The 26,521-nt window shown below is 41.1% G+C and overlaps 1 protein-coding gene across 3 annotated transcripts; it reads left to right on the top strand.

Moving 5' to 3' along the window:
* The first annotated feature begins 480 nt into the window (after nucleotides 1-480).
* On the top strand, nucleotides 481-26,521 carry SMAD4 (SMAD family member 4). Of its 3 annotated transcripts, none has more exons than XM_080638567.1 (12): nucleotides 481-789; nucleotides 11,102-11,456; nucleotides 12,349-12,523; nucleotides 12,940-12,969; nucleotides 14,871-15,086; nucleotides 16,899-16,994; nucleotides 17,126-17,236; nucleotides 19,020-19,070; nucleotides 20,800-20,983; nucleotides 22,124-22,292; nucleotides 23,467-23,605; nucleotides 25,158-26,521. In XM_080638567.1, the coding sequence occupies exons 2-12, from the start codon at nucleotides 11,208-11,210 to the stop codon at nucleotides 25,367-25,369; spliced, it is 1,632 nt and encodes a 543-aa protein (XP_080494693.1). In that variant the 5' UTR covers nucleotides 481-789; nucleotides 11,102-11,207; the 3' UTR covers nucleotides 25,370-26,521. The 3 variants fall into 3 exon arrangements, with proteins under 3 accessions (XP_080494693.1, XP_080494692.1, XP_080494694.1); XM_080638566.1 differs by having other exon boundaries at nucleotides 16,875-16,994; XM_080638568.1 differs by lacking the exon at nucleotides 16,899-16,994.

The following is a 26,521-nucleotide window of genomic DNA, read 5'->3' as shown; positions in this document are numbered from 1 at the left end:
GTTGGACACAGGGGCTTGGAGCAAGCTGCTCCAGTGGAAGGTATCCCTGCCTGTGGCAGGGGTTGGGACTGGATGAGCTTTAAGCTCGCTCCAATCCAAACACCTCTGTGACCCCATGGGGCTGCAGCGGTGGGGCTGTGCATTCAGGTGCTGTGCTCCTGACCCTGTGCACTCGGGGCGCCACTTCCCGTGTTTCACACCTCTGGGGGCTGCATTTACGGGGGCCGCGGGTTTGGAGTTGTTCCTGCAGCCCCCGCAGCGTTACCCGCTCCGCCGACGAACACCAACCACACAAACAACCCCTTCACGCGCCCGCCCGCCCCTCTCTCCCCCTGCCAGCAGCGCGGCAACCCCGAGTCGCCGTGCGCGCAAGCGTCGTGTGTGCTGGTAGCGAGGCGGCTGGACGGGGGGGGAGGTGGGTGGTGGTGGTGTTACCCGGATGTGGCGCATGCGCGGTGGTATCTGGACGTGTCGGCGGCGGCCGCGGAGCGCGATCGGCGGAGCCGCGGCAACAACAACACCACCAACAACGCTACCGGTACCGCGGCGGCGGCTCCGTGCCTGCGCGGCTGGGTCCCGCTGCCAGCGCCGCCCCGCCGGCCCGGCCGCAGCCCGCGGAGGGGAGGGCGGGGGGGCGGAGGCCTGGCCCGCCGCGCAGCACCGGGGCCGGCTGAGGCGAGGGAAGGCTTCCCCCCCCCTCTCCCGCCATCACCACCGCTGTCGCCGCCCCTCACCACAGCCCCAGGCCGCGCCCGGACTGCGGCCGCTCCGACCCCGCCTGCGGCCCAGGTAACATCCGCTCTCGGGTCCTCGCTCGCCGAGACTGCCCGCAGCCCGCACCCCCCATCCCGTCCCGCAGCGCTGTCCGCGGACCGCCCCCTGCCCTGCGCCGCCCGGGGGCTTGTCCTCGGGCCCCATTGCCCCGTTCACCGCCCCGGCTCCTGCCCCGCTTGCCCTGAGCGAGCAGCAGACGTCGTTCCCGCACACGCACACATCCTCCGCCGGCCCCAAACTTTAAGTGTTATTGTTGTTAACCCCGGGTTCTCTCTCGGATGGGCTCTCCCGCCGTCCGTCCACGGTTAAACTTCGCTGTGGTGCCGTTCGTGCAGACCGCGCTCTTGTGCTCCCTCTCATGCTCTGGGTGGTTTTGTGTGAGCAGGTTGGCGTTTAGTTCTTTGAAATCTGCCATCTTCTTTGCAATACCAGCGCGCTTCAAGGTGGTTTTTTTGCAGCATGGGGCTGTTCAACACATGGGGTGTTCATAAAAGTCATTAAGGTGATTCGTTCTTCACCCTCTTTGCTTCCCATCGCCGTTTTCCAGGGAGATTTGTGACTCAGTGTGTTATTGAGTCCTCACCACGGAAAGCTGGTTAATTTACGGGGTAATCTAGCTGTGGGTTAGGTGTATTGTTACTTGGAGCCCAAATTGTACCACTTGCAAACCAATTGTTCTCAAGCACGTACAGTGGGGTAGGATCGTGGTGTCTTTTACCACTGTTCCTAACTACTTCTTGGTTAAGAACAGCATGCTGCTGTCAACAGGCAGGAGTGATTCCAGGCTCTGTGATAGCTGTCATCTTCTGAATCGCAAGACTCTTGTACTCTTGTTACTTTGTTCAGTACTATAGGTAATTCCGCGCAAGGTGCTGCCCTATAAAACATGTTTTCGTACTCTTAGCTTCATGATAACTAGGCAGCTTGTCCTTCTGGCCCTCTTATCTTGGCCGAATTGCTACTGGAAGCAGTTTCTTCTCACTTTGCATTCATGAACCTTGTTTGATTTGCTTGTTGCATAAGCATGCATGTTTAATATTGATATAGGAACTTTATTTCAAAGAGCTGAAGCCTAAAGAGAAGCAGTAAGTGTCTCGAGCTGATTAGAATTCCTTTTTTTAAGTGGCTCTTTACATAATGCATTCAGGCTCAGCTCACACAATGGGGATGTGAGTTTCGAGAGGTATCAACAGATTTAGTGGAGAACAAAGGTGCTGAGAGCCGGGGATCCTTGTGAGGAGCAGCCATTGCTGTGCTGTTGTTAAAGGCCTACTGGAATTTTAGGGCTCTATTTTCCTATATTGTTAACCTTGTGAAAAACTCTAGTTTTGGTTGGGGCTGGAATTTTCCATGCTTACTTTGCCCAGAGGTGATTTTTTTCTTTAAGCTCAATCGAATGCAGAGAACATTATCCCTGCACAGATTACAATAAGGAGCAGATGTTATCTAATACACCTGTTCTGGGTATTGAAACACGATGTACAAGTGAAAAATCACACCGTTTCTGCCTGAACAACGTTTGACTCTTCCTTCTTGCTGCTTGGCATAACCACAATTGTTTCCTCTGTTTGTGAGGTTTTGACAAATTACTGTTTGTCCTTGTTGGAGGAAGCCTGCTGCAAGAAGATGGGTCTTGCAGGATACCCTGAGGAAGAGCTCAGTTCAGGTTTGCTCTGTCATTCTATGGGAAGGAGTTCCACCGCTGCCTGCTTTCTGAATGTAGTCTCTTGGAAGTGAGGTAGTGTGAGGTGATGTGGATATAGATCCAGTTGTAGAGGAGTTTGCTGCTTTTCCCACCACTGTGGTGCAGTGTGCAGTGGTCTTCCTTCTCTGACCATGCAGAAGGCTGTATGGAAAAGAGGAGGGTTTTTTCAGCTGTATGCTTTCTCAAAAATAAAACATATAGAGAAGGAAGGGGAACCAACATAGAAAATAACTTTCTGGGGTTTAAAATGTGTGCTTATGTAGTTCCATCAGCATCGTAGTGCTGTGTTTTTCATTGTGTCCTGGCCCCATCCTGCAATTCAAAGGCATGATAAGGATTTATCCTGACTCAAGAGCTGGGCTGGGTCAGCCTGTAGAGAGAAAGCTCCTTAAGGGGAGACCTTAGAGCAGCACCAGTGCCTAAAGGGGCTACAGGAAACCTGGAGAGGGGTTTTGGACAAGGGCCTGTAGGGACTGGCCAAGGGGAATGGCTTTAACCTGGCAGAGGGGAGACTGAGATGAGCTCTTAGGCAGAAGCTCTTCCCTGTGAGGGTGCTGAGGCGCTGGCACAGGGTGCCCAGAGAAGCTGTGGCTGCCCCATCCCTGGCAGTGTTCAAGGCCAGGTTGGACACAGGGGCTTGGAGCAAGCTGCTGTAGTGGAAGGTGTCCCTGCCCTTAGTAGGGGGTTGGAACTGAATGTGTGTTAAGGTCTGGTCTAGTGGAATGTGTCCCTGACCATGGCAGGAGGCTAGAACTAGATGAGCTTTAAGGTCTGATCTAGTGGAGTGTGTCCCTGACCATAGCAGGGGGCTAGAACTAGATGAGCTTTAAGGTCTGGTGTAGTGGAATGTGCCCCGACCATGGCAGGGGGGTAGAACTAGGTGAGCTTTAAGGTCTAATCTGGTGGAAGGTGCCCCTGACCATGGCAGGGGGTTGGAACTAGGTGATGAGCTTTAAGATCCCTTCTAACCCCAACCATCCTCTGATTATATGTATTTACTGTAATGATTATTCCTTGAATGAGATTAAAAACCCTTGTGCAGCAGAAATGTTTGTTCTGTTTACAGGATCAGTCTTTTGTATTTGTAAAGTGCTTTTGAAAGCCATTGGAGAGCAGAGGTGAAAGCTGAGAGGAGTGAAGATGCGTTGAGAGCTGTAGCTGGGCAGCTACATCAGACCAGTTTCTTCCATAAAGAAATGGCTGCTCATACTTTTTAACTGTGGATTTATGTTAAGATGAAGGAGTTGCCACTCAAGAGTTGTCTCTAAACTCTTCTTCAGTTCCTTTTATGCTGATGTGTGTCTTAAATTTTTGTAGCTACTGACAGTGAGATGAGCAGAATTGATACAGACGATTCAGATATGAGCACAAAAATAGTATTCTGGGGAACGTTAGCTCTTACTGTACAGAACAGTGTGAGTGCAGTACCTCCTTAGTACACTTTCTCTTGCTCTTTAATGCTAATTGGTCTTATGTCTACAAACATTTTGTTCCTATTCACCCTTTGGGCAAGTAGATAATTGTCTAATGTGCTGGAAAGTATCTGCAGTTTAATCACTTATTCATATCTTCATCAAATCACAAGCTGCCTTTTGTTTTATTGGTTTATGGATTATTTTCTTTGTCATGTTTATCATAAAACTTCTACCACTGCATTATTAAACAGCAAAACTCTGTAGTAACGTTTTGGTGGTTAAAAGCTATCAAATGTACATGCTGCTTTTTCTGACATCTTTGTCTAATTTTGGAGGCAGCAGCTTATGCAAGAGCCTTTCTTGTCCTTTATTTATGTGAAATGTTCTAGCAAGATGTCAGTTTGTACGCTATTCTAATTAGCCAGTTCGTTAGCGTTGTGTTACTGCCTGATATGAAAAGGCTGGAAATCTGGGACTGGGATGGCTGTAACTGGTAAATCATGTTCTGAGTGCAGCAGTGGCAGCTTCAGGCAAACTGTTCTTACTTTTTTAGATGTGTTTTTTCCAAAAATTACCTTTATAGTCACAGCTTGGAAATACCTTTTTGGTCATTAGGGGTTTTTTTTGCATTAATTCATTTCCCTTCTTGCCCCAGTATGTGACTCCCTAGAACTGGAGGCTGTATCTTTTATGTTGAAATTGATGTTACAATATATAACGTACATTAAATAACATATATATGTTACCTTTCAGTGTTAATTTTTAACAAAACCTGCATCTTTCCCCTTGGCATCATATGGCAACATGGGCCTTGGTTTGGCTGTGATCTTTCTTCATTACTTTAGTAGACATGTTTTTATTCTCTTTTTTACTTGAAAACACAGATGATATGAGCTGATTTTCTTGGTTTTGAAGACCATAGTGGTAATATTCACTCAAGTGATGGCTAATCACAAAGGATATTCTCCCTGTAAATTTGCTGACTTGCTTAGACCCTTCTACGGTATGTTACGACAAATAATGGCCAAGTTATCTTTAAATTCATGGCAGATAGAAATGCCTGTAGAGTAGCTGGTGAATGCCATTAGACATACTTACCTGCCTTTATTGTCTTTAGCATCCCTGTACGTGTTTGTGACACCATCCCTTACACAGAGCAGTACTAAAAATGCTCAGGCTTATGTATTCACATGCATTGTAGAGTATAACTTCTGCTAAAGATCTGTGTTAGTGTTATTTACAATAGAATAGTTCAGTTGGAAGGGACTTACAGTGATCATGTATTGACAGTCATTTGAAATGTCATCTCACGTGACACAGGGTCGTTGTCTGATCAGTTTGTACAAAAAGATGGCAAATCTCAACCTCACTTTTGAAAGGATTCCTGAACCCCAAATGTGTATCTAATACTTAGCATGTGTAAAATCTCTTATTTGACTGTAATTTGGCAGACTGGTTGCATTTCCATCACTGTGGAGAGGGGCTTTGGACAAGGGCCTGTAGGGACAGGACAAGGGAAATGGCTTTAACCTGCCAGAGGGGAGATTGAGATGAGCTCCTAGACAGAAATGCTTCCCTGTGAGGGTGCTGAGACACTGGCCCAGGGTGCCCAGAGAAGCTGTGGCTGCCCCGTTGCTGGCAGTGTTCAAGGCCAGGTTGGACACAGGGGCTTGGAGCAAGCTGCTCTAGTGGAAGGTGTCCCTGCCTGTGGCAGGGGTTGGAACTGGGTGAGCTTTGAGGTCCCTTCCAACACAAGCCAGTCTGAGACTGCATGATTTTGGGGTTCTTGTGAATGTGGTTGTAGATCCATTTTGCCTTCATGCATTTCTGTGTCAGCGTGTGCTGCGTGTTCCCCTGCTGCCTCCACTGACCGTGTTCATCGGCCTTCACCATGAGCATCTCTGGGTCTTCAGCACCGTGCCTCTGTCTGGAACCTCTTTTTCTGAGCTAACCTGCAAGGCTGCTTCCCTTTCTCCACCAAAAGCTTTTCAAAAGGCCTTTGCTGCCCTGACACTTGCGGGAACTATTTTTCCAGTTGTGTCAAGGCTCTGCTGTATTTTTAAACTTCTACTTCTCATGTAATTTGTCCTGCAAACAGTAAAGTCTCCAAGAGTCTTAAGTTGTTGCTTTTCTAGAAAATACCTACTTTTTTGTTGAAACTCAACAAACAAAATGCATGCTGTGGAGGGGGTTTGGCCTTTGGCTCATATCTTAAAGTAATTATCCAGTGGCATTTGGGCCGTCACATATTTAGACTGAGTTTCTTGGTGAATTTGATCCTTCCGTGACTGTGATTGGCTTAAACCCCACTGTAAATGAACAGTGTCACATATCATATCAGCATTGGGCAGGGATAAAAAGGTCTTGCCCAAGCTGCTGGAGCGCTCATTGCCTGGATCGTCTTGCCTTGGGTGACATCCCTGGCTTCCAGCTCCATCCATAGCCCACTGGTTCGCCTGTGTAAGTGTATTATTTCCTTTACTTGTTTGGGGTTGATCGTTCTCCCCACATTGCAACGTGTGGCTTTTGTGGGAGGAGAGATGGAAGATAAGTGAATTGCAAGTGTGAAAAGTATTCGTTTGGGGTTGTTGTTGATATTTAGAAGGGAATGTGAGGTCTTTTTACTAAATATGTAACTTCTCAGCAGATTTCAGCCTCATTAGGTATATGAAAAGGGAATTGTTTGGAAGAGGGGTTTTTCAGGTAAGTTTAAAAATTTGCTTGGCTGAATGGCTAGGACATTAAAGGGGGTTTAGGTGAAGTCTCAGTATTTTTTTGCTGCCTCTGCCTTTATGTCTCAGGTGAGAGTCTGTACAGCTGCAGTAATTCCTCTGTAGAAGCAAGGAAACCAAGGCCATGTGTTTTTTTTTCCTAACCATGGAAAACAGAAAGACTTCTTCTCTCATTCTAAACCCCCTTGTACTCCTCCAGACCATGCGTGTGTGTCTGCCTGTGTCTGTATGCGTCTGCATGCTTTTTTGATGAAGAATTTCGACCTGAAATGTATCTCAGCAACTCTTGGGGCTCGTGTGAGGCTGTCCAAATGATCCTATCTCTTAAGTACCTAGTATGCTGCCTGAGGAGCTGCTGAAAATATTTGGAAGTCATGGCTCACGCTGTTTTTGTTTTCCTTGGTTTCTGGTATGTAGCAGCACTTGTTCTTAAGACGTGCTAGTTTATAATACAATCTTGCAGCTCTAGCTAGGGATACTAGCAAAATAAACTGTTAATTTTCTGTTCCATAAATGCATTGATTATCTCTTCAGGTGAGATCTCATCTTCTTTTGTACTTTGCTCAGGTTTCTTCCAGTTGATCAGGAGCACCTTGTTTCCACAAGTGGGAGTGCTCTCATGGAGCTCCGAGCTAGCTTTTGCAGAAGATGCAGATTGTTAAACTTGGTCTGTGTTTTGTAGTCACACTAGTAGAATAATCGCTGTTTTGAGAGAGAATGTAGCAGCTGATCCTCGAACAGTGGAATGGTTTGAGTCAGTATGGTCTTTATTTTGATTTCCTGCCCATAAGATAAATGTAAGTGCAACGAGGGCAGTAGTGTAAGAGCTCAGTGATGTTACTTCCAGGTAGGTAAGTCAATAATATATTTGATTTTCTGTTACATGAGGTAGCATACTATCATAGATGTCTGTGTTTTTAGAATCTATTTGTATTACTCAGGTAACCATTTGTGGCAGAATTATCCACAGACATGAAAATGAGGCATGTGGCACCAGTGGTGCATTTTTGATGTTAGACAGCTGCTTCATGTTTTGAATTTTATTGCGCAGGCTAAAAGATACATCACCCTTCAGCAAGGCAGCCGTGGGGAAGTGGGACGTACAGAAGAGTTACGGTATTTGTTCCAGTCTGTGTCACTTTTGAAGGAAGAGCTGCAGTTAAATGGTTACTTACTACTGTGGTGTGTTTTAAGTTACCTGGCAATCTTAACTTCTTTTGTCTTTCAGGTTTAACTCCTCTTCAGAGGATCTTAATCTTGTTCCAGTAATGCTCTTAATCTTGCTCGGATGCTTCAGCTATCAGAGAACACTAGTTGTTGGCATCTTTCATAAGATACTGTTAATAGTTATTGGAATACATTACTTTCTATAAGATGAGGCACTTCTCTGTAACTTTGTATTAGATGAGGCACTTCTCTGTAACTTTGTAACTCATTAGCATTTTATATTAGCTTGTCCCGTTCTGTTTTTCTTCTGTGTTCTACTTGCATCACACTGTAGCAAGGGGGAGAGAAATACCTTTTTGTTCCTTGGTAGGTGAAGCAGGGAGCTTCACTAGAAGCTCTGTCTCCTGCAGTGGCTTTTCTTGTGTTCCCTGTGTCTTTTCTCTGCCCCTTTCCCCCCCTGAACACCCTGTTGTCCATTTCTGTTTCATGAAATCCTGGGCAGAGGGGGAGCTAAGAAGGTCTTTGCTCAGTATATTTGCCGCTACTTACTGCACTCTAAATCTAAGCTTGAACTGTAGTGTAGGATTGCCTACTTGGGCAGGGGGCCTGCTGGGGAATGAATTTGAGGTTTCATGGTTGCACCAAGTAAACATTAAATCTCACAAGCATGCTGCTGTTTTGCAGCACATCTAACACTCCGTGTCTGAGGGCACGCTGGAACCTTATCTTCGAAGGCTCTCTTCTAAAAATATAACGCATTAAGATTGCATTTTGCTTTTATTTGCACACATAAAAGTAATATAGTAAGAAGGTGTTAAGGCACCCCTTGAATGTGTGACTCAGTCAAAGATAGGCTTATAGAGCTGTTTTGTGAGAAACTAGATTTGTGGAACATTAGAACTTGGCTTGCCTGCAAAATACGCTTATGCTTCTGCTGCTTCAAAAGAAATATGCTGCAGCATTTATCAGTATGTGCTGGATCAATAGCCACTGGCCTCACCCATCCTTCTGGGGATCAGAATTGCAAGATCAAATCCAGGATTTCTGTAGGGGGCAGTTCTAAAGGGAGGCTCCCAAATCACCATGCATAGTTAATGCACCAGCAGCGTGTAACAGTATTTAAACTCCTAAACAAGTGGCCTGGCTTTCAAAAGTGCTGAACAGTCAGAAGCTCCTATTGTGCTCAGTGGCAGCTGAGGGGTGACTCAACATTTCTGAAGATCATTCCACTTAAATAAGGATTTATTTGCCTGATTTTTAGTCTTCTCAAAGTCAGCAAGTAAAATTCTCATTCATGGTTTTAGGGGTACAGGAGATAGAGCTGCGTGTCTAATTTTAAACATCTCTTTATTTAAAGCTCTTTGGCTAATAGCTTTATCAAGTCACTTATTTGTGATTACTTATGCATATCTATCTGGGATGCTGTTTTATATTTAAGGAAAATGATGTTCTATTCTGTTTTAGCTGGCAAGCTTTTACAGATTTATGTGACTGCGAGTTGCCATGGAGAATGACTGGCAGGTTAAGCTTGACTTTTAAAAGAGGCTTATTGAGTTGAAGCACAGAAAAACCTAGCAGTGAGGGAGAAACTTTAATAGCTAGGTAAAATGATCTTACTCAAACTTTTAGGTAACTGTTTTCCTTTGGGATAAATTAGGTTCAGAAGTGTCCTTATAAAAGAAGAAAACTACTGAAAATGGAAGGGGGGGAGTATGGAGGGGTGGTCTGGGAGGGCTGGGAGGACTTGCAATATATTTTTTTCTTTTATTTCCAAGTGTACCAAAGCATGCTGTATTTGAGTTGGAATTGGAGAAAATATTAAATAGGGAAGACTTTTGTTTCCTTTTATAATTATGCTTGACTTATGTTACATTATTCCTTGTGCAAGAAGGGAAGCCATGCATTCACACTGTCATTTGTGTGATGCATTAACTTCCTAAATTAACATCCCACTCTTATTTTTGTGCAGCACATTTGTTTCCAATAAATAGCTGTTACTACTATACCTCTAATAACATGGAAAATTCCAGTGCAGTAGCAGGACTTTGGATATGTTCCTCAGATAACGTGCATGAACATTTTTTCTTTAACTGTGGAAGTAAGATTTTATTTACACTGAAGAGAACATGTTATTTTCAGCAAGGCTTATATTTTAAGCTTATTCAAGAAATGTAAATATAGTAAAATCACTTTGGTGTATTTGCTGCCAGTGGCTTAAAGGCAGATTGCATAGTTGGTAGAATGATGTTACTGGATGCCTACCTCAAGTCAAAGCTGCAAAAAGACCCAAAGCAGCTTTTTGACAACATTAGACTCCTTTTCTGTGAGTGCCCAAAAGCTGCTGTCTTATATTTCTGAATAAAGCATAGTAATTAGCTCATTCAGAATTGAGGACATCAGGCCACCTCTTCTTTTAATTTGTGAATTAAAGGAAACTTCAAAAGTATGAGGTCTTCTGGCTTTGAGAAGAACAACTTAATACCAGAAACCACTGCAGGTTCTTAACAAATGGAGTTTAAAGGCCAAATGTGTGAAGAGGTACTTTGTCCTGATCTTCTGTTTGGTGCAGTTAAGGCAGTTCAGTTTGAGACATTTGGAAGTGCTTTTTAAGTGACTTCAGTTGGTTTGTCTTGATCCAGAAGAAGCTGGATGCAAACAAGTAAAGACAAATGTGCCAGTTGGGTTTTTCGTATATAAAGATCCACACAATACTTATTTACATAAATGTGTATTGAGCTAATGGCCAGATCAAGGTTTTTTTTTTCCTTTGTGATTAGCAAAGACGAATCTCAGTCTGAGGTCAGAATGTAGCTGAACTATTTGAAGAGGATTATTACATGAAGATGACAGATGATTTAGGTGTACATTCATGCTTCTTCACTGTTCAAATTTTGTTTAAACCTATGCTCCTTGATTCACAGTCAGCGTTTTCACTTGGTCTTATCCTACCAGTATAAAACATAGGATTTCATTGTAACTCTTCTCCTTTTCTTCGTTCAGAGCCTGTTCATCTAATAATCCCTACCTTTGTATATGTACATACTATATGTACATGTATATAAACTATAACCTTTATGTTACTAGGGGAAAAAATAATCTTATATATAAAACTGTGCAAGCGTGTCTTAAGCATGTTTCAGCTGTTATGGGACAAGCAGTGCAGTTTTGTTGTTTGTTTTTTTTTCATGTGCTTTTAATACCCTGCACTTAGCTTGAAAATAAAAGAAGCAAAAAGCCACAGACTTCCTTACAAACATGATCTGCAATTTGTTGAAACCAATTCTAATATAGATATTTTTTCCTCCTAGGTTTTACCAAGAGACAGTACATCTAACACTTAACTTGGATCATCAGCTTCAAAATCGTAACAGCCCCCAAAACTGACATCTGATCTGAAAGAAAAAGCTGTGACAAATGGACAATATGTCTATTACTAACACACCAACAAGTAATGATGCTTGTCTGAGCATTGTTCACAGCTTGATGTGCCATCGACAAGGTGGAGAGAGTGAAACTTTTGCAAAACGCGCAATTGAAAGTTTAGTTAAAAAGCTAAAGGAGAAAAAAGATGAATTGGATTCTTTGATTACAGCTATAACCACAAATGGAGCTCATCCTAGCAAGTGTGTTACAATACAGAGAACGCTGGATGGGAGGCTTCAGGTTAGTACCAGTGAAAATCAGATGCTTTCCTCCTGGTGAAGCTGGAGCGAGCGACTCAGGATCCTAGCATGTTGAGGAATAGTAGCTGTCCTCTGGCATCTCCCCTTTGTAGTCATGTTTTGTGTCAGGAGCTCTGGACTGCATCAGTAGTTAATTTTTTTTTTTCCAAAAGGAGCAGAAGTTGTTGAATCAGCTGTTCTAAACGAGCATGTGTGGCAGTAAAAAGCAGGGTCACATAATAAATGCGGCTGCTTATCCTGGTATTTTCACTAGAAGCTTCTGTTAGCTCTGTGTTGGTCAGCAGTTGGAAGACAGACCTATGTTCCTGTGCTCAGGTACTCCAAGGAGTCTGCACTGAGGTTTTTGTGTTAGCCTTATATTGCCAGTACTCAGTACCTGTATAGTTTGGGTTGCGATTTGCTTGTTCTGGGACAGATGTCATGTTTGCTGGCTAGCTCTCTGTCTACCCTAAAGCATTATTTTTTTTATTTATTTTTTTCGGAATAATGGATTGGAATTCTTCTACTTGTGAATTCTTTACATTGTAGCTTATTGCCTCATTCCTCCTCTTCTGGGGCAAAGCTCTGTCATCATCCATGGTGGACAAGGTGACCATACGTACTACACTAAGCACAAATTCTGCTTCTGCCATTTTTTATAGAGTATTTTTTCTTTAAGAATCACAGTGTTGACTTAACCATAGCAAAACCCTAATAGAAGTTTATTTTCTGTTGAGTACAGAACTTGGGTAAACTCTACAACACCTTTGTTTCATATATTGGTGATGGAGAGAGGTTGTGGTGGTGTTTGTCCTCTTCCAGCTTTGCTCCTTACTAGGTAAAGTGAGGTGTCTTGCAACTTTCACAATCAGCTTTTGTGTCTAACATTTTAGGTGGCCGGTCGCAAGGGATTCCCTCATGTGATTTACGCTCGTCTTTGGAGGTGGCCTGATCTTCATAAAAATGAACTCAAGCATGTTAAATATTGTCAGTATGCTTTTGACTTAAAATGTGACAGTGTCTGTGTAAATCCTTACCATTATGAACGTGTAGTATCGCCTGGCATTGGTAAGTAACCTGTTGACCTAAAATGTGCAAATAAAATGTAAAATGTTTTTCTTTCGAGTGTAGAAAATACAGGCCTAAGTTAGAAACATTAACTTTTAATACTCTAATTATAAATTATTCTCGTGCTCTTGCCCATCTTCTTAATGGAACTTTTTTTTACCTTTATTAAAAAAAAAAGGTTTCTGTTTGAAAAAGCAGTTTCTGGCTTTTGTTTAAGCCTTTCTATTGGCTTTGCACACAATTCTTAGAGTTAATGTGTATCTTATGAATGACTTCTCATTGAGACTTGTGATAGAGGGGGTATAATTTGTAGAGTCTGTAGGACTGGTTTGTAAAGGCTGATAAACTTAATGTTCAAACACTCTTGAAGATCTCTGTATAATCCTCCACACCCTCTTTTCTTTTTCTTGATAAAGATCTCTCAGGACTGACACTACAGAGTTCTGGTAAGTAGTTCTGCTTTCTGTTGCATTTCTGTGGGCACAAACTGTGTTAAACTCTTCAGCATGTACACAGTTTATTCTTGTGCATCTTCCTGGGAGGGAGTAGAGAGAGCAGATGGAAATGCATTTGTCTCTTTGGTTTTGGAAAATCGACAAAGTAGCATATGAGAGGCAGGTATTGACAAATTCTTTAAATTGAGGCTTCAGCGCAGCTTCTTGTTGTGTTCTGTTTTCATTGTCTCAATTTAAAAACACTGAGAAAAAAAACCCTCTTCTTTTTTTAATTAGCAGCATTGAACACACAAGAATGTGTGCACGTGTAGGCACACATTGCATATGGCAATATTGCATTACACATGCAATATTGCAATACACATGCAATAGGCTAACTAATTGAGTTGGGAATAATAGATGCTTATGATTTAGTAAGTAGTTTAACAAGAAAATAGTAGAAATTCTATAATTAATATGCAGTTGAATGAAGCAGTCTGATACTCTTGCTGTCCCTGAAACTTGAGGGAAATTGGATGTTAAATGTCAAAAGAACATTATTCAGAAATCTGAGGTTGTACAGCTGCTTTATTCCAAAACTGAATTTTTTTTCTCCTCCCAGAATAAACTGATAGAGAAGGAAACCTATGTTTTTAGCCCATTATTAGAAGGAATCAAGCAAAAAATACTCATCAGGGATTGCAGCGATAGGACAAGATGTAACAGGTTCAAACTTAAAAAGGGAAAGTTCAGCTTAGATATAAGGAAGAAGTTCTTCCCTGTGAGGGTGATGAGGCCCTGGCGCAGGGTGCCCAAGGAAGTGGTAAATGCTTCATCCCTGGCGCTGTTCAAGGCCAGGCTGGACAGAGCCTTGGGCTACATGGTCTAGTGTGAGGTGTCCCTGCCCATGGCAGGGGGGTTGAAACTGCATGATCTTAAGGTCCTTTCCAGCCCTAACCATTCTATGATTCTATAAAAAATGACTTAAAAAAACTCCAAACAACGCAGCAGACTGTAAACTTCACAAGCTTTAACTTGCATACTCATCTCTGCTGATTTGCATGTTACCTGTGTCTTCTGAAAAATGATCCTTGTGTGCAGAATCAAAGCGTAGTAGCTGTCGGTTTAATACATAGTAAGTGTTCCCTTGTCCTGGTACTCTTTTTTGCAGCAGGAAACAGAAAATTACTGTCAAATTTTAATATATTTAAGGCTGCTTGAAAAATGAGCATGGGAGCTAATGTAGTATAAGAGTTTTACTTGAATGTGCTTAGTGGGATAGACGGGAATAAATTCTTGTAGCAGCCATGGTAGTAATTTCCTTACACTGTATGTGGAATATTCTAAATTAGTGTCTACATTGTTAAATACAGAGTAGTGTTATATTGTCTGTAGATGTGAATTTTATGTTTCTAGTCAATTTGGATGGGAGTTGCTTAAAATTACTTAAGGGATGTGTAAAGTTTTTTATGTGCTGTTTTCATGAATTATGTTTATCATAGGAGCTTTATGTATATTATAATAGGAATTGGTTTGTTAGCTACTGCATTAGCGCATATTTAGCTGCCTGACAGAAAGCATGTTCTTCTCTTTTATTAACCATGTCAAATCACACGGTGGTGGACTGGAAAACAAAATGCTATTGGAATTTACTACTGAGGGACTAAACTTGATTGAGAGCAGTCCGCAAAATGAACAGTTTGCTCTTCCATCCAGTTAACGCTTCAAAATTTCCTGCTGCTGCCTTGTTTATTTGCGGTTTAGAGGAGTGCTTTAGCAGTCTTTAGATAGGTTAAATCTTCCTCTCCAGTAGCTTTAATAATATTGCTGTTGCTTGAAAGCAGTAGTGCGATTTGTAGTTAAATCCTGAAAATAGATTTGCTTTGAAAGTTTAACCATTTGCTTCTTTACAGCTCCATCAAGCATGCTGGTGAAAGACGAATACGTTCATGACTACGAGGGGCAGCCATCACTGTCTTCTGCAGAAGGCCATTCAGTCCAAACCATCCAGCATCCACCAAGCAACAGGGCATCTACAGAGCCTTATAGCACCCCAGCCATGTTAGCTCCTACTGAGGCTAGCACTACCAGCACCACTAATTTCCCCAACATTCCTGTGGCTTCAACAAGTAAGATCCTAGAGATTATATGAAATATTAAGCTGTGAAAATGTGACAGCTGAAAGATAACTGCTGTTTTTTGCCAGAGTAGATGTTGCATCAGAACTGTACTTTGGCACACTATGCTGAGAAAGTGTGTGTCATTACAGTCTAGGCAGTCTCATAAGTATTAACGTAAGGTTTTAACTTGGAACATAATATGAGTAACTTTTCCAGGTAACCCAGTCTTTTCTCAGTGAGACTGACACTGCATGAGTGTAACAAGACTGTTTTGGATATGCCAGTGGTTCAGTGATACTACGCTAAAAAAACAATTGCCTGCTGACAGAACATTATGGCTGTTATTGGAATAACTGCTGTAGGAATGGAAGAATTTTATTATTTCATTGCAACAGCAAATGGAACAAACAGATACACTGTAAAGTGGCAGTATCGAGAGGTTTTCAGACAATTCTTTATTGTTCCACAGCTGACAGAATGAGTCTTCCAGTTTTAACTTGATTATTTTTGTAATGGCCCACTGTACTACCCAAGTGACAGCCCTAATTAATATTGTCATGAGTCTGTTGGAGAGCTGTGTCAAAGTTTTTCTTAATTTTCTGTGTATATTTGGTACAAGTGGAAGAGTCTGGTTTACCAACATCAAACCTCACTCTTCACTCCAGCAAGACAGTAAAGCAGTTACGTGCAGTGTCCTGCAGCCCTAATGTGGGGAAACCAGGGAGTTTGGAGTCGTTTCATGTACTCTTTCTCACTTCAGTATAAAAAAATGTGTGGATTTCATGTTATCAAATTTTATTTTTTTAATGGTGTATTGATAATGTTTTTAATCTTTGCGGACTACTTTTCTGCTAAAGCTACAGATGGTTTTGCCAAGTTTGATATACAATGTCATTTGACTCCAGCAGAGAAAAAAGGATGGGCAGTTTAATTGTATTGCCTTTGCACAACAGTTTATAGTCAGTAACTTTTTCTCTTTGGTGCTGTAATTGTCGGAGCCCAGGGGACAGGAAAAAAAAAACCAAAGCCTGTTTTTTTAGGTTTTAGTTCCAAGTTTTCAATGTGTTAAATTCTGCTAGCTACACCAGTTTGAGAGAGTGCAAATGTACTTGTGAAACTGCTGACCAGTTTAGTGTTAATGGCTGAGCTGAAGCCTTCTAAGATCAAATTCTGTTAACCTGTTCTAAAATATCTGTAGTTTTACTTTAAATCTTAGTTAATTCCTGAAATGTTTATTTGGGAGAAAAAGAATCCCAGAAGCTTTCTCAGAAACAGCCCGGTGATGTGTGCAGCTCTGTTCAAGCACTGTTTTTAAAAATAAAATACTGTTCAGTATGTTTTGGAGGAGCATAAATCTAAGCGAGTGTCCTCCTTAGGAACAGTAGTTACAACATCCTGAAAATAAGCAACTGATTGGACCTACTGCTGGCCTGTTTGGATTTGTACCAAATCTGCTCCAGCGATGTTATTCAATAGAACTGTGGCATCTCTTCTTCTTTCCTTTCAAACTGGAAAATGAGATGTGAACGGAACAAAGATACGGTTGATGAACAGAGTTCTCTGCATACTTCTACTGCCAAAATATTAAGGGTGTCAGTCAAAATTAGCTAATGCAGAGCATCTTGCTTCAAGTTTCCTAAGACACTCCGGTGGGTGGAAAAAAATACTGAACCAAACTTGTAGGAACTGTGTCTTGCAGTGCCCTTAGTTGAGTGTATTTTCCTACCCAGTAGTGCTGAGCTCTTCTTAATTAAAATTTTGGAACGTTCATGAATAGGTAGTGTGTTCTTTTACCAGGTCAACCTACCAGTATATTGACAGGTAGCCATAGTGATGGACTCTTACAGATTGCTTCAGGGCCTCAGCCAGGAACTCAGCAGAATGGGTTTACAGCTCAGCCAGCTACTTACCATCACAGTGAGTATATACATATGTGCACTCTTCTTAGTTTTCTAAAACCGGTTTCCAAATATTGAGGAGAAATAGAGGATTAGAAGTGAGATGCAAAAAAGCTTCCTTAAAAACCAACCACTCCTTTCTTCTTCTAGATAGTACTACAACTTGGACTGGAAGTCGGACGGCAGCCTACACACCTACCATACCTCACCACCAGAATGGCCATCTTCAACATCATCCACCTATGCATCCTGGACATTACTGTAAGTAGTGCAGATTTTCACATCGCTTGCTTTGTTTCCAGTTTTGTTGAATGGTGTGGGCTCATTTGTGATGATTCTTTACCCCCAAATCCTTTTTTGTTGTTGTTGTTACAGAACTACCATTACTGTGTTTAATATATTCTGACGGTTAAATGTAAGAGCTTGATAGACTTTCCTCTGGTAAAGCAGCAGAGGTCAGAAATTCAGATAGCTATACTGGTACCATCTGTGTTATAGATGTCTTACTGTACCTAAGAAAACTGGAATTTTCTTTCTAAACCTCTGATTCTAAAGATTTGCAATGTAATAGTAAATATTTCCTTTGTGACAGATGAAGTTGATGCAGAATGTGGTGTTTGGATATTTTTCTTTCAATACTTGAAAGGTCCCAGCTGTGTTTATTTTCTAGAAATTTTGAAGTAATGTCTTAATGATGTAGCAATCTACATTAAAGCGTTGAATGACCTGTCTCCATGTATACTAGCCAGTGTGAAAGAACTTTGTGATAGCTCATGTAGTAAAGTATGGTCTTATTGCAGCCTGATTGATGAGTACATTTGGCACACAAACTTGAAAATGATTTTTATCTGAAGTAGGACCTCAGCATCTTGTTGTAAGGTACAGGAGATCGGGGCGGAAAAAAACAGTGATCAAACTTTTAGTGGAAGTGTCTAGCACAGTATATACCTTATACAGAGTATAGTGCTAAAAAAACCCACCCAAATACAAGTTTTTCTAAATTTTGTGGCAAAAAGGTAGAGCAGTTCCTTATTTCCTAATACAGTACTGAACCAGATCACCTGTTTGCAGCGTCTTTGTTAGTGGAGCGGAGAATATACAGTGAGTTAATGTTAGAGGGACTTCTCACCTTCTGTCTATCATGAAAAGTGTGGTTTAGGTAAGGTGAAGTTAATTACTTTGTTTTGTTAGGATCCCACTTCCTTTATCTTTTATTTGTCTGAAGTACTAGGATGTAAAAACTTCAGTGGTGCTGTAGATACTCTATAAATACTCCTCAGTGCATGTATCTTTCTATAATTAATAGTTGTAATTGGCTAGTGATACCACATAGAGCTTTTCTTGGCTGCTGCCATTTCTCACTTCAGAGAGTTGCATGTTTTGACACCTACCAGCGTTGTGCCTGTTTTGACATCTTGTTGCAAAAGCTGCTGTTGCTTATAATACTATGTTTAAGTCTGTCTTTCTTGTTCTCTGCTGCCTGTAAGGGTCTTTTAGGTTGTGAAAGTGGAGAGAATAAACTGACCGATACCAAGGCTATATTCAGTATTTTTGTCTTTAGAAAATGAGTTCTCTGGGGTTTCTGTCCATCTTCCGGGAGTGTTTCTCATGGTCAAGCCCACAGCATGCTGGGCAACTTGTTCTGTGATGGTTTCTGACAGATTTATATCACGTGCCTCTATACAATGATTTTCTCCTTGCCTAACTTGAGGGCAGATGTGGAGCTTAGGTCCTATTTCTGTTACATCTCTGTGCTACATCTGGTTTCTGCTCTCTCCTGGAGCTGGCTCTGACTTGAGCAGCATGCAGTCTTTCCTCCTGGGATGCTAATGGAGCTCTTCACTCTACTCCCAGATTTTCAGGAAACCACTAAGAGAGTAGTTCTTTTGTGAGCACTTTTTCCCCTGTCAGATTTGGCCAGTTGATTCAGAAACTACTGGGATTTGTAACATCTGGCATCCTCACAGGTGTCTTTTTATAGGAAAACAAGAAAGAAAACCTTGCTTTTTCTCATGTAAAACAAATTGCATGTTTTCTCTTAAAGGGCCAGTTCACAATGAACTTGCATTCCAGCCTCCTATATCAAATCATCCTGGTGAGTAAAATCTAACATGTAATGCTAATGTTGCGGAAGCTAATAACTTTCTGGTTTGAATCTGTTGGGTTTTTTCTTTGTGTGTTTATTTGGATATTTTTTGTATCAAATACTCTAAAATTGAGATATATATTTCAAAAGCGAAGGAAGGAAAGAGGAGAACCATTTTGTGGTGAGTCTTTTGAATTCAGATGTCTCTTTTGGAGCGGTGACATAGACTGCAAACTGAATTCAGTTTAGATGCCTAAGTCAAGAACTGCAGTCCTCAAAACTATATTAGAGGTGTCTGAACTCTGAATATCCTTGATCATAACCTTTGCAGGGTGCCTGAAGTTGTGCTTTTTGCTTGCTTAGAGCCATCATGGACCTTAGGTCATGTCAAAGCCCTGTCTCATCTCATAATCTAGAAGTCTATCATCACAGCCAGATAGACTGAAAGACAGGTATTGTCCTTGCATTTTGGTGCCCAAGTTCCTCTTTGGGCCTCTGTTTAGAATCTTGCTCTTTCCAGGAGTCTTCATTAATGTAGCAGTTCAGGGAACCAAGGAGGTCTTGTCTCGCAGTACAAGCTAGCTCCATTGCAGGTACAAGGTGATACTCTGTTTTTAACAACAGCAAAGCTGTTGCCTGCACAGGGAAGCTGCATAGGTGAAAAGCTTGAAAGTTTAAGTTGTTTGTTTATTGAAAAGTGACTAAATCAGTACCAGAAATAAAACTGTGAAATAACTGCTGGCTGAACTTAACTGTAGCTAAATTGTGTTTTATTTTATTTAGTAAGTCTGTTTCACCCTATTGATAGAGCTGTTGATTTCACCCTGTTCATTCCTTGGAGACATGAGTATTCATTTGAAGATAAAATAATTTAAAGGAACTCAGGCACCTTGGTTTATTCTTTCCTAATAAAACCAGAACAACAATTTCTTCAGGCAAGTAGGTGTGCTCTTGGGTGCTGCTCTTTGTAACGAATGAATACATGTCAAGGCCCTGGAGATGGTCTTTTGCTCCTGGCTTATCAGGCTGTTGTGTTTAGGTCCTTTTCTGCTTACCGTGTTTTGAGTCCATTGTAGTGCTGATTTTCTTTGTCCTCCCCAACAAACTGCTGTGTTAGCCTTTTGTGGAAATGTGCTCTTGTAGTCAGCAAAGGGGCCGAGTCCCCAAAATCCCCAGCGACTTCAGCTTATGCCAACTTTAGGTTTTAGCATGTCTGAAGAGAAAAACTCTTAACACTTGAAAGCAAACACAATAAGCTGTGTGGAAGGTTTGACAAGCCAATTGTTCCCAGGTAGCTCACAAGCAGCAGGTATACGTATATAAAGTCACTTGGTGCTTTGTCAGGTTTCCTCATTTACTTGAGTGTTTGGGTTTCATACAGTGTATTACTTCTTTATGTTAAAGAACAAAATCAAGCAATAGTTGGAAGGTGCAGGAATGCAGATGGCTTACAAAATCTAACTGGAATTGTAAACTATGCAAAGACTTGTAAGGTCTTAACTACAAAACCTCTTCGCATTGGTGTGTTCTCAAAAATGACAAGCCCATGTTCATTGTAGTATGTAGCATTTTTCTGTGCTAGCAGACATGCCTTTGTCTATCTGAACTTGCTTATGTGAATATACACTCTTAACTCTGAATGACAAATGCGGTTTCAGAAAGCTTAATTGATTATCTGGAATGGGTTTATAGGGGGCTTTCTGTGCATTTTGGTCAGCTAATCATATATATTCTTTAGCTCCAGAATATTGGTGTTCAATCGCTTATTTTGAAATGGACGTGCAAGTTGGGGAAACATTTAAGGTCCCTTCAAGCTGTCCGATTGTGACTGTTGATGGTTATGTGGATCCTTCTGGAGGAGATCGCTTTTGCCTGGGCCAGCTTTCCAACGTGCATAGAACAGAAGCCATTGAGAGAGCAAGGTAATCCGCACATCTCAAAAGCTCCAGCTGTCTGTGGTATTTGATAACATTTTGTTTCTGCCTTCAGTGTGTGCCTCCCTTTTCAAGCTACAAGTATGGTACGTTTCTTTTTACTGAATTAACTGTAGCAGAGTGTATCTTTCTAGGCCACTGCTGTTAGGCATTCAGAATGTGAACTGCGTGACAAAGACCTTCAGTGCTTTGTAGAAGCACGTTGCTTTTCATTGCTCTCAAAGGCTCTGCCGTCAGGGATAAAATTAGCAACCCGTGCCATTATGTATGCAGGCTGAATATTAGCTCTCCACACCAGAGAGTGATGTGAGAATAGTAGCAATATATAGATTTGTCAAAGGAGCAAAGGAACATTGATGGAGAGCTATTTGGATTTTCATTCATTCTCACCATGCACGTGCTAGGCTTTGTGGAAGCACAGAGAACTGAAGCCATCTTGCAGCCTTTTTTTTTCCTCTTTGAAACAAAAAAAGAAGAAAATTATTCCATGTCTTCAGAAATGTGCATTGTGACAAGCACAGATTTGCATTGTGACAAGCAAGATGCTAGATTGCTGTAATATGATCCAAATGAACAGTTCTGCATTAAAATGTGGCTTTGTGTATGTACTTGAGTGACTTTCTGTGCTGGAGTACTTGTGGGTGATTTTCCACTTCTGAACAGAACTGAATGTGTTTGGTATCCCGTCTCTGTACTGTCAGCGAGTGCAGTAGTTGCTACTCAGATACCACACTTTCTGCATTCTGTTTCATGTAGATCATTGCATGGTATTACAGTATTTTTTTACTGTACTGATTTTGTGTAACTGCTTACTAACTTACGCCTCAGATAATAATTAGAATTTGAAATCCTTCAGTGAGTAGAGTGTAAATTAAGGCACCACCAATGACTGCTGGAGACAAAGCACTGGAACAGATTGCCCAGGGGGGTTGTGGAGTCTCCTACATTGGAGATATTCAAGGCCCGGCTGGACAAGTTCCTGTGTGATGTACTCTAGGTTACCCTGCTCTTGCAGGGGGATTGGACTAGATGATCTTTTGAGGTCCCTTCCAACCTTTGGGATTCTGTGATTCTGTGTGATTTATAATATGCATACATGGGTGCATTGTTCCTGTTTTTCTTTCTAAGGTTGCACATAGGTAAGGGAGTACAGCTGGAGTGCAAAGGTGAAGGTGACGTGTGGGTTAGATGCCTCAGTGACCACGCGGTCTTCGTCCAGAGTTACTACCTGGATAGAGAAGCAGGGCGTGCTCCAGGGGATGCTGTTCACAAGATTTACCCAAGTGCATATATAAAGGTTAGTTTGATGTTCCTGGATAAAAATTGTGAGGGAAATAGCACTTGGTTCTGGTATATGTTGGGAAAGCAATGAGATACTGAAATAAATGTAACTTTGTTTTTGATTATCCTTTAAAAAAAGCCCTAAAATTTCCATTTGACAAGTCTCTTGAGTTTTAAAATTACTCTAACATGAAAGTATCATCTAGCTACTACAAAAATTACTGATTTTATATTTCATCACAGTCTTAATAGCAGGTTTTTATATTTTTAGCCTTACAGTTTTAAATTAACTGCTACTAAATTTTTTAGCATAGGCTGTCTGTTTCTTTACCTCCAAAGCAAGAAGAGTTGTGAAAGTGCAGAAGTGTAAAGTGTGTGTTGAAGTGATCCACTTCATGAACCTGAAGTGGTCCAGGCGTCACTTAAGTTGCATGGAAACAAATTATTTTCAACAGATTGTTACTTGAAAATTTATTTAGCACAAGTCACACTTGTAAAAAAAAATAATGCTTGAATTAGAGAGAAACTGCTTGAAGTTTGCAGTTATTTATTTATTTTTAATCCTCAGTTTTGCAGGCAGGTTGTGTAATGAAGATGAAAGAAACTGCATCAGCCTCTATGTACAAGGTTTCTAGTACAAGAACAGAATTCCTGTATATATTAGTGCCAAGCCTGATCACAAAGATAGAAAATGCCACCAACCTGAAATCTAGCTGCTGAAACCTCAAGCCAATCGATTTTCAGTATTTCTTTTAAATACAGTAACATATTTCCATGAAGCAGTGAAGAATGAAGTCTGACAAAGTTAAGCAGGACTTGCTGGCTTCCATTTTTATTTACATGCCTATTTTGTGGACATACTGGGATTTAACTAAAAAGCTGGTATTTTATCCTGGTGTATTAATCCTTCAGACTTTGATCTTGTGGTCACTTCCACACAAGCTGCTGCTGCAGCCTGCTCAGCTCAGCCAGGTTCTGGAATTGCCAGTGTGGTAACATGAAGAGTGTTTAAGAATCAGCTTTAATCTGTTAGAAATTAAACTAGTAAGGGAAGATTTGCTTTACCTAAGTGTATGGTGAGACTGTAGGATTTGCTTCCATCCCCCAGATTACTGGGGATGGAAGATGAGGAATTTTTTCCTTCACTGATTTCTGTAAGTCTACATAATTTGATATTTCTTTTTTTAAAGGTGTTTGACTTGCGCCAGTGCCATCGTCAGATGCAGCAGCAGGCTGCCACTGCCCAAGCTGCTGCTGCTGCTCAAGCTGCAGCAGTAGCAGGAAACATCCCTGGACCAGGATCAGTAGGTGGAATAGCCCCAGCCATTAGTAAGTACATTAACTGCTTGGTCTCCTTTGTTCCTTACCTGAAAACAAATAACAGAGCTCTCCCTTGTAACAGCACCCATCCACCAGCTGCCCAGCACAAGTGAAGTGAGAGTTTTCTCTCTGTAGTCTTCAGGTAATATTGGACATAGAAGTGGCTGCTTACTGTACTGCTTATTAAGAAGTACTTATTGTATTTCTTGCAGTACAATAAGCAGACCCACTTCAATTTTTCCAGTACAATGGAGAACATGTTATATGCAAGGTGAAATAGTGTACCCTAGTACTTTAAACAAAGATACTTTGGGGCTGCTTAGACTTGAGCTTTTGAAAAAATAGTCTTTGAGATCTAATCTCATAAAAATGGTGTTCAAAACAATGGGATTACTGGGCAACAAAGTTCTTGTCTAGGTTTAGGGAAACAATACTAAGATTCTTGAGTCGAGGAAGTAGAGAGTGTGATGGTGTTCAGTTCTGGGGTTTTTTTTTTGTTTGTTTGTTAGGTTTTTTTGTTTTGTTTTGGGTTTTTTTAAATTATTCTGAGCTAGGGTTTTCTTAATTACTAAATTCTAGATCCTTGAACTTGTACCTAAGTACTTTTTAAGAGCATAAGTACTTACATGTCTCAGGCTGCTTTATAGAATCATAGAATCATGGAATACTTAGGGTTGGAAAGGACCTTAAGATCACGTATTTTCAACCCCCCTGCCATGGGCAGGGACATGTCACAGTAGACCTTGTTACCCAAGGCTGTGTCTACCCTGGCCTTAAACACTGCCAGGGATGGAGCATTTACCACTTCTCTGGGCAACTTGTTCCAGTGCCTCACCACCCTCACAGTAAAGAGCTTTTTCCTGTGTGCCATAGCATTTTCTGGATTCCGTGTGGCACTTTATGCCTATCCTACAATCACTGAGGGCATTTGGGGAATGTATGTAACTTTTTGTCTTAGCCATATGTGTGATTTGAAGCTTGCCAGCTGTATTAATCTTTTTATTAGATGTAAATACTGTCATTTGTTAATCCAGCTGCTTGCAGGCGGTAAGCCTGAGTTCTATGTTGAAAATGCAGCATTTGGCAAACCTCAAGAATTAAGTATTTTCTGACCATATTTCCTAAATAATGCATTGTATCACATAAGATACTGGGTTTCATCATGTCTGCTTTATCATAAGAGGTTCAATATTTCAGCACCCTTTCAAGGTTGAAGAATGATGAAAAAACAGCTAATTAAAAGAAATGCAAAATAATTGCTGTGTTCCATCCCTGGCAGTGTTCAGGGCCAGGTTGGAGAGAGTCTTGGGTGACATGGTCTAGCGTGAGGCATCCCTGCCCATGGCAGGGAGTTGGGACTAGGTAATCTTAAGGTCCTTTCCAACCCAAACCATTCTGTGATTCTATGATTTGTGATAGCAGAGATCTAGAAATATGGATTGGCTTTGGCTGTGGTGAGAGGGAACTGTATGTGAAGGAAGACCCGAATAAACACGAGTGGCTAAAACAGATAATAGAAGAATGTATCCATGAACACTTACTTGAAACCTCTCCTGTTTAGGTTTGTCAGCTGCTGCTGGAATTGGTGTAGATGATCTTCGCCGCTTATGCATACTCAGGATGAGTTTTGTGAAAGGTTGGGGACCTGATTATCCAAGGCAGAGCATCAAAGAGACACCGTGCTGGATTGAAATTCACTTACACCGTGCGCTCCAGCTTCTAGATGAAGTACTTCATACCATGCCTATTGCAGACCCACAACCTTTAGACTGAGATCCTTCTGCTGCACTGCTGTGGGCCATTATATTGTGAGGATGGTGGATTGTAAAATACAATTCTGTTTATAACCTGAAGATATATTTTACTTTTGTTCTGCTTAATCTTCTAAAAACAGGTTTTAAAAATGCGTTTGCCGCCTTGCTCTTAGCAGAAAGAAACTGAACATGCAGAATTTGAATTTCAGTTATTTTCAGAACTTAAATATCGTAATACAGGGCTTAAAGTGAAAGGTAAATGCCTTATAGAGACTTTACAGTGTTGGGTTTGTTCCCTGCGAAAATTTTCCTTCTCTATTGTGGCATCTTGGTGATAAGCCTCACAGGAGCCTTTTGTATGCAGAATATATATTATATATATATTTATATCTGAAAATTCCTTCTAGTAGTTACAAGCATTTACCTTATAGCAGCTTTACAATTCAGACTGATTTGTGATGTTCTTTTTAGGGAACAATGGTTAACAGAAGACTTCTTTATTTTGTTGACTATCTTCTTATGATTTTTCCAGATTAAAACATAGAAGCTGCCAAAAATTGAGGGATGAGACATACGTTGTTGGCATTGATCTGAAATAGCAAGGAAAAGAAATGTGGCTTTTCCTTCACTAGTTTTTAAAAAAGATATCTTTAGATTTTTATTTATATAGACACATGAGTTTTAAAACACTAAAGGAAATGGATACTTTCAGTGCTGGCACTCAGATCTAACATGAAATACCAAGTCTGCCACTGAAGTTGCCACTGAAATTGCATATTGAGTACCTAATGGCAGGAACATATTTTCATAATTACTACTGACTTCTATGATTTTACTCAAGTAAAACCTGGCAGGTATTTTAAAAAGTTGCATGACTCTTTTTACTTGCATATACCATTAAATCATGTATAATAATACTACTACATCAATATTTAGGGTTTGGTTTTTTGTATCTGTTCACCATTTCCACTCAGGGCAAGATGGCAAACTTGTTTTTATACCTCTCGGTTATTTTAAGCCCTATGCCATCAATGACCGTATCAATTGGCAATGACTTTGTATAGAGAATTTACAGTAGAAAAAAACCTGCAAATGTATTGACTGTATGACAGATACAATATGTATGCTTTCTCTCTAGCTAATAGTATAAATAAAATTATGAAAACCCTGA

This window comes from Psittacula echo (genome assembly GCF_963264785.1).
Source record: "Psittacula echo genome assembly, chromosome: Z".
In the NCBI taxonomy this organism is placed as follows: domain Eukaryota; kingdom Metazoa; phylum Chordata; class Aves; order Psittaciformes; family Psittacidae; genus Psittacula; species Psittacula echo.
The sequence above is the reverse complement of the archived record's forward strand: the minus strand, read 5'-3'. Positions and strand labels throughout refer to the sequence as shown.

Excerpts from the sequence above, each read along its gene's own strand:
- SMAD4 (XM_080638566.1), top strand. The coding sequence starts at position 11,208 with ATGGACAATATGTCTATTACTAACACACCAACAAGTAATGATGCTTGT. Across the intron at positions 12,524-12,939 it reads TGTAGTATCGCCTGGCATTG|ATCTCTCAGGACTGACACTA; the intron begins GTAAGTAACCTG and ends TTCTTGATAAAG. Across the intron at positions 20,984-22,123 it reads GAAGCCATTGAGAGAGCAAG|GTTGCACATAGGTAAGGGAG; the intron begins GTAATCCGCACA and ends TTTCTTTCTAAG.